General features: G+C 46.5%; 1 protein-coding gene across 2 annotated transcripts; it reads left to right on the top strand.

Annotated features, from left to right (window-relative positions):
- The first annotated feature begins 9,459 nt into the window (after positions 1 to 9,459).
- OLIG2 (oligodendrocyte transcription factor 2) lies at positions 9,460 to 12,749 on the top strand. Of its 2 annotated transcripts, none has more exons than XM_048868042.2 (2): positions 9,460 to 9,668; positions 10,664 to 12,749. In XM_048868042.2, the coding sequence occupies exon 2, from the start codon at positions 10,701 to 10,703 to the stop codon at positions 11,577 to 11,579; it is 879 nt and encodes a 292-aa protein (XP_048723999.1). In that variant the 5' UTR covers positions 9,460 to 9,668; positions 10,664 to 10,700; the 3' UTR covers positions 11,580 to 12,749. The 2 variants fall into 2 exon arrangements, with proteins under 2 accessions (XP_048723999.1, XP_048724009.1); XM_048868052.2 differs by lacking the exon at positions 9,460 to 9,668 and adding an exon at positions 9,688 to 10,269.
- The last annotated feature ends 883 nt before the right edge of the window (positions 12,750 to 13,632 follow it).

Here is a 13,632-nt window from a genome sequence, read left to right as displayed (position 1 = left end):
AGCCTAGTGGTTGGGGCCTAGCCTGGGATGGGAGAGACCCAGATTCAGCCTGAATTGGGATGAAAAGCTTTGCTCTAAATCAGGGATTTGACCCTGGGTCTCCTCCAGCCCTAGTGAGTGGCCTAACCGCTGGACTACAGAGTGCAACTTCTGCCAAGACTTTCCCCAGGAAATTTCATATATTTGAAAATGTTCTAACCAGCTCTAACTATAATCAGAGCTATCTTTCTGTTTAAACAAGACAAAAAGATTGTTTGTTTTTCCTGCATCCTTTTACCCTAGAAAAACCAAGAATATCAAGACAGGTTTTCCCCAGTTTTGTTGGAAGACTCCTTGGATGATACCCATGTGGACTGGGAGCTATGCCAGCCTTTCACTGTAGGGGTAGGTGTGTTGTGTCTTTGGCACAGAGAGTATTTCTATCAAACATTTGTGTTAAATAAGTGTTAACACAAATAAACCATTGATGTAAACCATCAGAATAAAAACTTCTTCCCCACTCAGTTAACCAAGTTTCCCTTCCTTGGTATCACTGATGTCATAAATTTACTAATTCATCAGTTGTAAAGTCTACATTATAAATTCAGGTCTTGTCTATCCAGGGGGTTGGGGGAACAGCAGAAAAGAAAACTGGGGAAGAAGGAAAACTTTCAGGCCTTCTTTGTACACCAAAAACCCATACAAGTCTGATCCAAAGCCTACTGAAGTCAGTAAGAGTCTTTCCTTTTTGGATCAGCCCCGTAGACCCCTTCCTTCCCCCATAACTTTGCAGATCATTTTCAGGGGTGAAACTCACCCATGGCAAATGGCCAGCACAATATTTTGGCTCAAAATAGGACTTAAGTGAGAGTTATGTATAGGTCTTGTGCTGGTCCCCATGTGCAGGTGTGAGTTGGACCCTAAGTGCTTTGCCCAAGATCACACAATATGTCCTTGCTAGATCCAGTACTAGAAATCAGGAATAACTAGCTCCTCCTCCCATGCTCAACCCATTAAACCAGTTTGACTCTCCAAAAATTCCAGAAAACCATTCTTTTTATTTATTCACAATTTTTCAGTCCTAAAACAACAACAACAGTCATAAAAGTAAACTCTTTGGGGCAGGGACTGCAAGACTACAGCACTCAGCGTGACTTGTATTGTGACTGAGGCCTTCAAAGAGTTATCTTGATACATATATTAAATACTTAAAATAATAATATAATGGCATTTCCAAGTGATAGCAGCATGAAAGCAGTAATCTGATTACTATTAGGCTACTCCCTTCATGATATTCCTTGAGAATCTTCATTCTTGCCTTGGTTATCTACAGATCTGATCTAAAAAGACTAAATATTGGTAATAGGGCTATCAATTAATCACAGTTAAGTCACGTGATTAACTCAAAAAATTAACTGCAATTAAAAAAATTAATCACGATTAATTGCACTGTTAAACAATAGAATACCAATTGAAATTTATTAAATATTTTGGATGTTTTTCTACATTTTCAAATATATTGATTTCTATTACAATGCCAAATAGAAAGTGTACAGTATTATTATTTTTGATTAAAAATATTTGCACTGTAAAAATGATAAACAAAAGAAATAGTATTTTTCAGTTCACCTCATACAAGTACTGTAGTGCAATCTCTTTACCTTGAAAGTGTAACTGAGAAATGTAGATTTTTTTTGTTACATAACTGCACTCAAAAACAAAACAATGTAAAAACTTTAGAGCCTACAAGTCCACTCAGTCCTACTTCTTGTTCAGCCAATTGCTAAGACAAACAAGTTTGTTTACATTTACAGGAGATACTGCTGCCGGCTTCATATTTACAGTGTCACCTGAAAGTGAGAACAGGCATTCACATGGCACTTTTGTAGCTGGCATTGCAAAGTATTTACGTGCCAGATATGCTAAACATTCATATGCCCCTTCATGCTTTGGCCACCATTCCAGAGGACATGCTTCCATGCTGATGATGCTCGTTAAAAAAATAATGTGTTAATTAAATTTGTGACTGAACCTCTTGGTGGAGAATTGCATGTCTCCCGTTCTGTTTTACCCAAATTCTGCCATATATTTCATGTTATAGCAGTCTCCGATAATGAGCCAGCACATGTTTCTTTTAAGAACACTTTCACAGAAGATTTGACAAAAGGCAAAGAAGGTACCAATGTGAGATTTCTAAGGATAGCTACAGCACTCAACCCGAGGTTTAAGAATCTGAAGTGCCGTCCAAAATCTGAGAGGGACGAGGTGTGGAGCATGCTTTCAGATGTCTTAAAAGAGCAACACTCTGATGCGGAAACTATGGAACCCAAACCACCAAAAAAGAAAATCAACCTTCTGCTGGTGGCATCTGACTCAGATGATGAAAATAAACATGCATTGATCTGCACTGCTTTGGATTGTTATCTAGCAGAACCCATCATCAGCATGGACGCATGTCCTCTGGAATGGTGCTTGAAGCATGAAGGGACATATGAAGCTTTAGCACATCTGGAATGTAAATACCTTGCGATGCCAGCTACAAGAGTGCCATGAGAACGCCTGTTCTCACTTTCAGGTGAAATTGTAAACAGGAAGTGGGCAGCATTATCTCCTGCAAATTGTAACCAAACTTGTTTGTCTGAGAGATTGGCTGAAGTAGGACTGAGTGGACTTGTAGGTTCTAAAGTTTCACATTGTTTTATTTTTGAATGCAGGTTTTTTTGCACATAATTCTAGACTTGTAAATTCAACTTTCATGATAAAGAGATTGCACTACAGTACTTGTATTAGGTGAATTGACATATACTATTTCTTTTTCTTTTGTGTTTTACAGTGCAAATATTTATAATCAAAAATAAATATAAAGTGAGCACTGTACACTTTGTATTCTGTGTTGTAATTTAAACCAATATATTTGAAAATGTAGAAAACATCCAAAATATTTAAATAAATGGTATTCTATTATAGTTTAACAGTGCAATTAATCTTGCAATTATTTTTTTAATTGCACGATTAATCGCAATTAATTTCTTTAATCGCTTGACAGCCCTAATTGGTAAGTAATAAAGTATGCTCAATTCCACATTTTATTGTCAAAACCAACTTGGGGTGAATGGCTCCTCCAGGAATCCTTTTACTGACTTCAGTGGAGCCCCACCAAAGAGGAGGAGCTTGCAGTATCGGGCCCCATTGAACTAGAAGATAAATTAGTAAATTAAATTTCTAGAGTGCCAATCTTGCTCACAAGGAAGATTATGTGAATTTTGCCATTAGCTTCAGTGAGGACAGAACTGAACCCAGCATTTGGACAGGGGCAGATTATATGAATTGGTTAACAGATAAACACAAAACACACAGTTCCCTGCATGTTTTATTTGTCACAAAGTAAAAGCAAATTGGAAACAGCAGAGACTATTTCACCAGTGGGGAATCAGAAAAAATCTTCTTCTTCCTTATAGCATTATAGGATCTCCCCCCGGTTTGGCTAAACGCTGCTTTCGCTAACAAACCTGCCCCACAACTCGAACGCTATGAAATTATCTGTGGTCTGAAATTATCTGAAATTATCACATGAGAGTTCAAATGCCAGTGGGAAAACCATTGCTCCTACACTGTACAGAACTCCAGGCAAACGTCCCAACGGTTTCCAGTCCTGACAGCGTTTTCTAACCAAAGTCGAGGTATTCCTGCGGCTGCACCATCAGGTTTTCCAGAAGAAAGTTTTCGATCCCCACCACTCGTTGCTCCTTAGAGCTTTCTCGATGCCCAGGGAGGAAACACGGTTTTCTGTTTCTGACAGTTAACAGGAAAATCGGGGTTTGGCTTGTCGGGTTTTTGTAGGCTTTGCATTTGGGGGACATGACTGCTGATACTTAGCATTGTCTCATCCCCACAAAATTGTTCTCCGCGCGGTTTAATTGTTAAAGGCTTAGTGAACCGTGGCATGTGTTTGCACTTTTCCTAGACAGTGAAACGATACTGCAGCACGACGTTACTGCAGGGAAACGCTACTTCATCGATTGTTAAAGTGAAATGTCCCGGGATTCTTGACAGTGCCCGTCCTAATTCGCCGGGAAGCTGCATCGGGGTGTTTTGAAGAACGGTTTTCTGTTACCGACAAACAGCCAGCGTGTGGATTGGCAGGGGATTTGTTTCTCTCGCTGCAGATCTGTTCTGCGAAGCCAGGACAAACGGGCCCTTTTATTTTCAGCCCGCAGATCTGAGTCCGAAATCGAATCCTCTCACGTTTTACATTCCGGGAGACTGTGTATGAACTGATTACTCCGGACAGTCCAATAGCACCGCTTTAGAAAGCAGCGGGCGTTAGATACTCTCAGAGCCCCTCGCTGGCAGTGCCTGGTTTCTCCCTCCAAGCGCAGCAATGTCCCCATCGCTTGAGAACCCGCTGCGAACGGTTCGAAGGGAAGGATGCGCCCCAGCGTGGATGCAACGATTCGGATCGGTGGGCCGGATATTTTAAAAAGTCGATTCGATCTGTATGTTCTGAACCGACCGAGTAAAAGGTCCAGCAGATGATTGGGAACCCTGGCTTCTCATTTATTTGATGGTCGATCTTTTCCCACAAACAGAACAAGACACAGCTGGGGGTGGGAGGTGTCACAAAACTGCCCTGCACACTCACGCTCTGGAGGCCCTACACTCCAGCTCCCATTGTTGAAGCCATTGGGTAGGTGAGCCGGGCTGCAGGGGGGCATCAGCTCTGCATGTCAGCACTAAAACTTCCTTCTCGCGATCAGCCGGCGTCTCTGCCTGAAGCTCAGAGCTTGGGCCTCACGCCGTGCGAGTTCTGCTCTCAGCAGCAGCCCTGAACTCATTCAGCCGGCTTCTCCCAACGTCCCGCTTGGCCCCAGCAGCCGGTAATCTCAGCCCAGCACGGTCAGGTCCCCAGAGCAATATTTGTTACAAGTTTCAGAGTAGCAGCCGTGTTAGTCTGTATTGGCAAAAAGAACAGGAGGACTTGTGGCACCTTAGAGACTAACCAATTTATTTGAGCAGAAGCTTTCGTGAGCTACAGCTAATGCATCCGATGAAGTGGGCTGTAGCTCACGAAAGCTTATGCTCAAATAAATTGGTTAGTCTCTAAGGTGCCACAAGTCCTCCTTTTCTATTTGTTACAAGGTAACTCTCAAAAGAAGCCGGGGATGGTGGGAGCTCAGCGCCTCTGGGCCGGCCTCCTTTGTCTACACTGGTCTCAACCTGCTAAGAAGCCCACGTGGCAAACGGCTGCGAATTGAGGGACCTCGCCAAAGTCACATTAAGTGTGGGATTCATTATTTAGCACAGCTCTTCTGCTTGTGATCTGGATGCAGCAACTTCGGGTTTTGATGGGTTTTGCCTTGACGATTGTTTGCAACAGAAATAGTAAAATGACAGCTGATTGTGTGGGATGGGAACAAATCTGGAGCTAGACTGCAGGGACAAGGCTTTGGACCTTGCCTGCAGGAACGGGGAGTTTGATTCCCAACTTTCAAGCCTTCTAGCCACGTTAAAGGGGTTCTCTTCCGATTGGGAGTTTAACTAATAGAAAAACAAAGCCAACGCTTAGATCACCTGTAAAATCCGAATCTCTGCAAGCCCCGCCGAATCATTAAGACATTTTCACAGAACATTTAAGGTCCAGGGTGGGCTGAACTCTCCCTTAAACATGGCAACACCGTAAACAGTCACTTCCAAAGCTGACGTGGCTCTCCATTTTACAAAAGAAACCATCCAGGTCACCCCATCAACCCGTTCTTCAGTATGTTAATTACAAATAATGCAACCCAGCCCTGTCTGTCAGACATAGTAGTGTGGTATCATACTTTCATCAAAGGAATTTTAGATCACCTAGACAGAGATCTACATAGCGGCACAATTCAGAATACAAAGATATCTGTACAGCGCCTAGCACAAGGGGGTCCTGGTCCATTGCAAATAATAATAATAATTAATAATAGTGATAGGAATTGGGGGGGTTAACTGATCATTTTGTTTATGATGTACACCTGATATGTTGTGTGTGGACCAGATCTTTACTGAGAGGAAATTCTCAATGGGACTTTTGGCTGAGTGTGAAGTACAGGATCGAAACTGTACAGCCAATTTGAAAAGCACGACATAATACAGAAAGAAGAAAAGGAGTCCGAGAAAAGCCCAGGTGCTGAAGTGTTGGGATATGAAAGCTCAAACCAAATATATACCGGAACTTTTTTTGTCCAGCTTCAAAAATCAGCCTTGGGAAACATGTTACCTAAGGTTCTAAATGTATTTTAAAGACATACATCATTCCTCTGGAGCTTCACCGCCTGAAATGAAATATTGGAGTAATGTTCTGCATCCACTGGATTTGTGCCATCTCTCCTGCTCCATTGTAATAACCTCCAGGATGCTGGCTCAGTAGCACAAGCCAAAAAAACACATTGGGCTCAATAATCTTGTGTTTGTGGGTTACCAAAAAAATCTGAAAAGGCTCCTGGATTATTAACATTGACACAAAAATTGATAATCGAAGGTATGTGTTCGTGTGCCATTCACTGCCCCATCACTAGTGCTTGGCGTCCACGGCCTGTCCCGGGGCGGATTGTCATTTCCTTGTAAAATGTGAATCTCTCCTTCCCACCTTTTCCAAACACACACACACACCCTCCCTCGCACACACTTCGAGACCCACAAGCGCATTCACAGCCCAGGGAACGGCGCAAGCGTTCGGAGTCACACACATCCATCCCAACGCACTCGGAGCGACTTTTATCCTGCCTCAATCAAACGGACAAGCCAATCGCTTGTCTCCGGTTCATAGCCGCCAGTTCGACCCGCTTCTCCGGCGCGAACAGCAAACAGAGCAAAGCCCCCGAAGCTGCAGCGTAAACTCACGTTGCTTTGTACAGAGAAACATCGCTGAAAAGTGTGGGCTGCTTCTGGAGAACGGAAACTTGTTGCACATCATTTCAAAATGAGGGGTAAAGTAAATGCTTTAGAGACGGAGAGGAGGAGAGTTAAAAGAGAAGGACTGAAAGGGAGAAGACAGGAGAGGGTAAAGGGAGGAAAGAAGGAAACAGGACTTTTTTTCGAACCCTAACTTACGTATTTCACCAGCTCATCGGGGCAAAGTTTGGGAGAAGTTCTGGAGCTTTTATCCGGGAGCCACTAGGTGGCAGGTGTTGATATTAAACAGGGATTAGTAGAAAATTTAATTAGTTTGGGTTACCCAGGCTTATCTACTAGAGCCGGCAACCTAAAACCCGCCTTGGACGTGTCCCGTTATATCGATAAATTCATTAATGAATATACTCAATCAAGCAGCTTTCAGAGACTGAAAGGGACAAGGAAGAGAACGATTCTTTCACTTATTCCCTATAAGACACAGACTTCAATCTCCTTCTGTTTCACTGGGGATCGGATCCAGCCGTTCTGGGAATCTAGACTGAGAAATACTTCGAAAACCTCTGATCTGCAGCGCCCTTCCCCAGTGTCGCTCACTGTGTCTCTGGCTACCCGCTGGTCACGGTCTGCCTGACGGTGAAATGATACTTGGCTGAATTGATTTGACTAGATTTTGCCCTGTTTGATGGGACTCTCACAATACGCGCAATAGAGTGGTCCGTCAAAGGGCAAGGAAGGGTTGTTGTTGCTGATTAATTAATTACTTTCTTATCTTGAAATGCAACGTTTGCATATTTGTCCAGCCTTCCCCTCAGCACGATCCCCGCTCTCTCCTCCTGCCCCGCCTGGCCAGGCAGACGGACATCCCAGTGCCTCCTCTCCTTCCCCCATGTCCTCACTGGCAGAGACACACGCACACAGACACGTTCGCGCGCCGCACTGGCTGGTGTCCACACCCAACAATCATGCCCCTAAACCTACGCACACAGCGCCCCTGGCCAGTTCAGACACGCACCTTCCCCCCCCCCCCCCCCACGCTCTCTCTGCCTGAAGCCCGTGCCCGCCACGCCAGGTAACGCCATCACACCCATACCCCCAGTAGCAAACTCCCAGACGCCTGCCCACTCACTCTGCTTCAAACCCGGGCACGGGCACACTCCCGGGGACGCATGCAGCGGGCAAGACCCAGCGAGCCGGACAGACGCAAGCGGCGAGGCAGGGGCTCCCTGTGACAGATTTTGCTAATTGAACTGTTATGGATCATCCTCATAACCGTTAGGAAACACATTTCCACGCTTCACTTCTTAAAGGTTTTAAAGACACATTTAACGGATGACTGAGGCTTGCCGAGCCAGCTGGGAAACACCCGGGTATAAAAATAATACAACAAAGGCGGCAAGGCTGTGGGGAAGGAGAGGACAAGGATATATACAAACGAGAGGAAAAGCTAAACCCAGGAATTAAACTCATGGAAAGGAAGGGCCAGCCTGTAGCTGTGAAGAAACACCAGACATTACTTGACAGGCGCTGAGAGGGGCATTGGATGCAAAATCCAACATTATTTCCAAAGGTTAATTCCCTCCCCGCCCCCCCCAAAGATGTGGCAGGTGCACAGAAATTATTAAAGTTTCTAGTTAGGAAGCAGAGCTCCCTCGCTTCCCAAGCTGTGGCATTACTTAAAATAAGTGTCCAGTTTTGAGGAGGAGCTATCTTGAAATGATATTGTGGGCATGTTATTTTAAGAGAGAGCTAACAAAAATACCCTGTAAATAAGGACAGGTGCATTTTTAGGGCAACACAAAAGCCTTATGGTGGCAAAGGGTCGCTCTTGTGAGCGGGGTTTTAAAGAAGGAAATATTTTAAAATAGAAATATCGGACTCTGTTGCGCTAGCGGCAGTGGTGACTCCTGCTAACTTCGCTGTCCCATCGCAGTGTTTTAGTCACATCTGCTCTTTTGTAAACTCTTTGACAAAAACTGGGGTGGCTAAAAAAAATCACTTTTCTTTTTCTTTACTGAAGTAAGCGGAGAAAAGACTAAATCACCTTTCCCTAGTCAGCCATTCCCCTGAGGAGTGCAGAGCGGGGGTCATTAGGAATGGTTTTAGGCAGCTATGAACACCCCCCACCCCCTTGAACTATATGTCTTTCATTGCCCTGAAATATGTGTGTCCGGGGTGCAGTGGGAGATTGCCCCGACCAGAGATAAGTGGTTAAGTAAGTGTGGGAAGGGTTGCATTGTGCCTGGTGAGTGTTTACATTGGGGGGGGGGGGGTTTGGAGGAGAGAAATACCGATGTGTTTGTGAAACCTATTAATACTCTCAAGCGGCAGAGCCCGGTGGAGTGCTTTAGGAGTTTAGGGCCATTCCTTTCAAAATGTTATTGTTATGCTGGGACTAAGGTTTGTTTGGTCTATACCCCCCCCCCAACAGCTGTTCCTAACGCTGGCATTGTTACATTTTATTCTAGATTTGACAAAGGTCTCTCTCTTTCTCCCTCCTGTCTCTCTGGGTCTCTCCTCCTAACAAACGCCATTGGCTGGCGCTGCAAAGGAGCGTGTCTTAGTCAGTTTCATTGAGCGGAATTAGCCGGAATGACATCAGTTTCCCAGCCCCCTAGCAGCACTTTGCTTATTGGTGCAGCGGCCCCTCCAGGACAATAACATTGTTCTTACCCGGCGCTGCTTGCCGATGTGCCTATAAAAACACCATCGAGTCGCCAAAAGGTGCTTATTATTATTGTGATCTGTGACAACCACCAGCGGCGCTGGAGCGGGTCAGTCCTGCCAAAGGGATCACTCTGCAAACAGTAAGTTCCCAAACAAATTCAATCCCTGACTCCTGTGGGCTGCGGCAGCTAACTTTCTAAGGGAGGCGTCCGCCAGCCTCCCCAGTAGCCCTGACCCACTAACCCCAAATAAATAAATGGGGATGGACAGGACCCCGCCCCCCCAAAGGGAACTGTGCACCCAGCCGGTTCTGTCTCCGATTCTCACTGCTTTGGGCTCCTCGCGGGCGCTGATCCGGGTTGAAATGAACCTCTTCATTCGCCCAAGCTAGAGGAGGGAGGGAGGTGACAGAGGCGGGGGCAGACAGCGGTGTGTGTTAAGTGTCTAAACAAATACTGATCTGGTTAGGAAGGTCTCCCCGGGAATATGATTCATTTTCCCCCGGTCCTCCCCGAACCGCCCCCATCAGCGACTCCGGTCACTTAACCAGGATTCCGCCTCCTTTTGTAGCGGTTTGTCCCGTGCTGGGGCGTAATTTGTGACCCTTCGGAAACCAGTCGTGCAAGATTCATATATTAAAAGATCGTGCTGTTTGGCGGGGTGAGGAGCAGGGTGGAGATCCAGGGTTTTGCTGGCGGGTGATGGGGAGTAATTGGAAGGTATCCCGGTGACAATTCTCTGGTGAGCATCCTGGCGCGGGAGGTGGGGAAAGGGCGGGCAGGGGAGGAGGCGAGGCCAGGTTGGGAACTATCCTGGGAGACAGGGTGGAATAACGCGTTTGCTTCTGGCGCGGGAGTTGGAAAGTAGCCCGGGAGACAATAGCGGACTGGGGAGTTCCTTGCTGCTGAACTTGGAGGCGTGTGATCGCGGGAGAGGGGAATGGAGGGTCTCGGATCTCGCTGGGAAGGTCGCAGACGAAGGATCTCGCAGACACTGCCGGGGACAGGGAGGAAGAGGCTGGGCACTGGCCAGGGGTGGCTAGCTGCCTGGAGCGTTAGCTAGGTGAAATTGAGGCTGTCGCGCAGTTCCTTGTCCCGTTGATTTGGGGTCGCTCTCTCGTTTCTCCTCCTCGCAGGCAGCCTGGTGCGCGGCGCTCTCCCCTCGCCGGGGACATGGACTCCGACGCTAGCCTGATATCCAGCAGACCTTCCTCCCCGGAGCCCGATGACCTCTTCCTCTCTGCGAGGAATAAAGGCAGCAGCGGGGGCTTCTCGGGGGGCACAGTGTCCAGCTCCACCCAGAGCGACTCCCCTCCGGAGCTGAGCGCCGAGCTGCGCAGCGCCATGAGCGCGGCCGGGGTGGTGGTGGTGGACAAGCTGGGTTTCAAGTCTTCTTCCTCCTCGTCGTCCTCCTCGTCGTCCTCCTCCTCCAAGAAGGACAAGAAGCAGATGACGGAGCCCGAGCTGCAGCAGCTGCGGCTGAAGATCAACAGCCGGGAGCGCAAGCGGATGCACGACCTGAACATCGCCATGGACGGGCTGCGGGAGGTGATGCCCTACGCGCACGGGCCCTCGGTGCGGAAGCTCTCCAAGATCGCCACGCTGCTGCTGGCGCGCAACTACATCCTCATGCTCACCAACTCGCTGGAGGAGATGAAGCGCCTGGTCAGCGAGATCTACGGCGGCCATCACGCCGGCTTCCACCCTTCCGCCTGCCCGGGGGGCATGGCCGCCCACTCCGCCCCGCTCCCGGGGCACCCCGGGCACCCCGCCGCCCACCCCGTGCACCACCCCATCCTGCCCCCCGCTGCCGTCTCCAGCGCCTCCTTGCCCGGCTCCGGCCTCTCCGCGGTCAGCTCCATCCGACCCCCGCATGGGCTCCTCAAGTCGCCTTCGGCCGCCGCCGCCTCGGCCCCGCTGGGCAGCAGCTTCCAGCACTGGGGAGGAATGCCCTGCCCGTGCAGTATGTGCCAGGTGCCCGCTCCGCCTCACCACCACGTCTCCAGCATGAGCACGGCCAGCCTGCCCAGATTAACCACCGACACCAAATGAACCCCCGCGGGACCCGCCGCCAGTGGGGCAGGGGAGGGGGAGAGAATCTGCCGAAACAAGGTGGGGAATGGGGAGAGAGACTCCAGCTTCGAGCCCCGAGGACACGCGGGCACATTTTTTGGGACACAGACTCTATGGGGGGGGGGCTCCCTTAAAAGCACAGGCACATACAAGGACTTACAAGGACATACCGGTCTCAGCCAAGTTTTTTAAACACACCCTTCCCCCCCCCCCCCCGACCCCTCACTACAGGTTGGTCCCAAGGCCACCCGGGGCACCTTCAGGCATGTTCCATACTGAGATAGACTAAGGACACTCAATCCCTGAAGCCCACCAGTGAGAAAGATGAACAAAACCCAATTCCTCTTCCTGCAAACGTCTCCACGCAGAACTGATCCTCTCTTCTCCAGCAGTTCCAGCAGGGAATGGAGGCCAGCGTTACGTACAGTACTTGATGTTTTGTCCAATCTCAATAGCAAGTGTGTAAACCCACAGAGCATTTTTTAAATAAATATATGTGCATCTTTTTAAACTTTGATAGGAGCTGAAAATAGCTATAGCCTCTCCTCCTCGAATGACGTAACCAAAATGGCATAGGATTTTTTGTTTGCTTTTCTCTATTGTTTTTACATAGTCCCTTTCAACATTTTCTGGTTCATATCCTAAGACATGCAAAGTGGTTATTCCGAGCACCGGGCTGGTGCCTTCCTACCAGCATAATTTGCAAGAATGAAGGCTTTTGATGTAAATGTAGCCTGCAAAGTTTTCTAGGGTTTGGATTTGTAAATATACTGTCCAATGATTATGTAAGTCCGTTATGCTTGAGCTTTCTGTTTGTGCACTTGTACAGGAAACCTTACGAATGGTAAAGGATTTTTTGTTTTGTTTTAGTGTATAACACGTTTTTCTTTTCTGCCACCATTAACAAAGTTACAAAACTCTTTAATGTGCTTTCGATGTAGGAACTCCACGCTGCCTGTGCTGCAATACTGAGAACTTGGGCTTGTTTCTGAAATAACAATGTTCCCTATTACTGCCCCTTGCAGAGATTTTATCATCTGTTTATTTTTGTAAAGAAAGTTGCTAAATAATATTTATTACTTGTTTGGTTGCAAAAACAAAACGAGTGATCCACTGTTGAGATTTTAAATAAAAAACATTTTAAGTAAATTGCTTTTTTCCATCCATTTATATTTTGGGAAGTCTAGTGGCTGAAGCCTGGGGTGAAGAAGAACAAGACACTTTACTTTCAGAAATATTAATATGGCACCATGGTTAAATAGACCAAAAAACAGATCGAAAAAGATTTAGAACATTTTAAAGATAATACTTCCAGCCTTTTTTCCTAACAGTCTTACAAGGCTGCAATTGAAACTGGTTTCCCATCAGTTCTCTAAGTGGCAAGATTAATGATCAATTAACCTAGTTTATGAAGTCCAAACTTTTAAGATTTTCTTAAACAAAACTCAGCATCCAGCAAAGATAAGGAATTGCTTATGAGAAGGAAATATTAAACGCAGGTTGGTGTTGCATGTTTGAACAGCTCAAAATAAGGAGACTTTAGACAAAAAACTGAAAACGAAATGATTTCTACTTCACTGTGTATCCATGTATTTGCCTATTTAAACTGAGATATTCAGACACAACAATATATTGGAGCAAAATTTTAGTTCTTGCGCGCTTTAAGCCTCCAGCTCTAAAAGAGCAAATGATTTAATTGATTTAAAGGGCAGTTATGAGGAGATGGTTTGCACTGAAAAAGACGCCTTATTTCTTCACTTTTAAAAAAATTAACTCCACTTCTTAGCAAAAAAAAAGAGGCAAATACACTTTTCAAATAAGCAATTTTGCTTTGGTTGTTAATATACTTAACATCTGACACCACACGCTGGGCTCGATTCTACTCCCGCTGGAAGAAATGGCAACAATCCCATCTGCTTCCAGAGGAGCAGGTTGGGCACTCATTTTCCCATTTAACTCTTCCTTGGGGTTTTCAGCTTTATTACTACTTCGCTTAACTTTCTAAATGTTACTGCACTTCCCCCACAATAAC

This window comes from Caretta caretta, chromosome 1, assembly GCF_965140235.1.
Source record: "Caretta caretta isolate rCarCar2 chromosome 1, rCarCar1.hap1, whole genome shotgun sequence".
NCBI classification, from domain to species: domain Eukaryota; kingdom Metazoa; phylum Chordata; order Testudines; family Cheloniidae; genus Caretta; species Caretta caretta.
Note: the sequence above shows the minus strand (reverse complement) of the source record. Positions and strands in the feature narration are given on the sequence as shown.

What these genes read in the sequence shown, in the direction of transcription:
- OLIG2 (XM_048868042.2), top strand. Translation starts at nt 10,701, where the DNA reads ATGGACTCCGACGCTAGCCTGATATCCAGCAGACCTTCCTCCCCGGAG.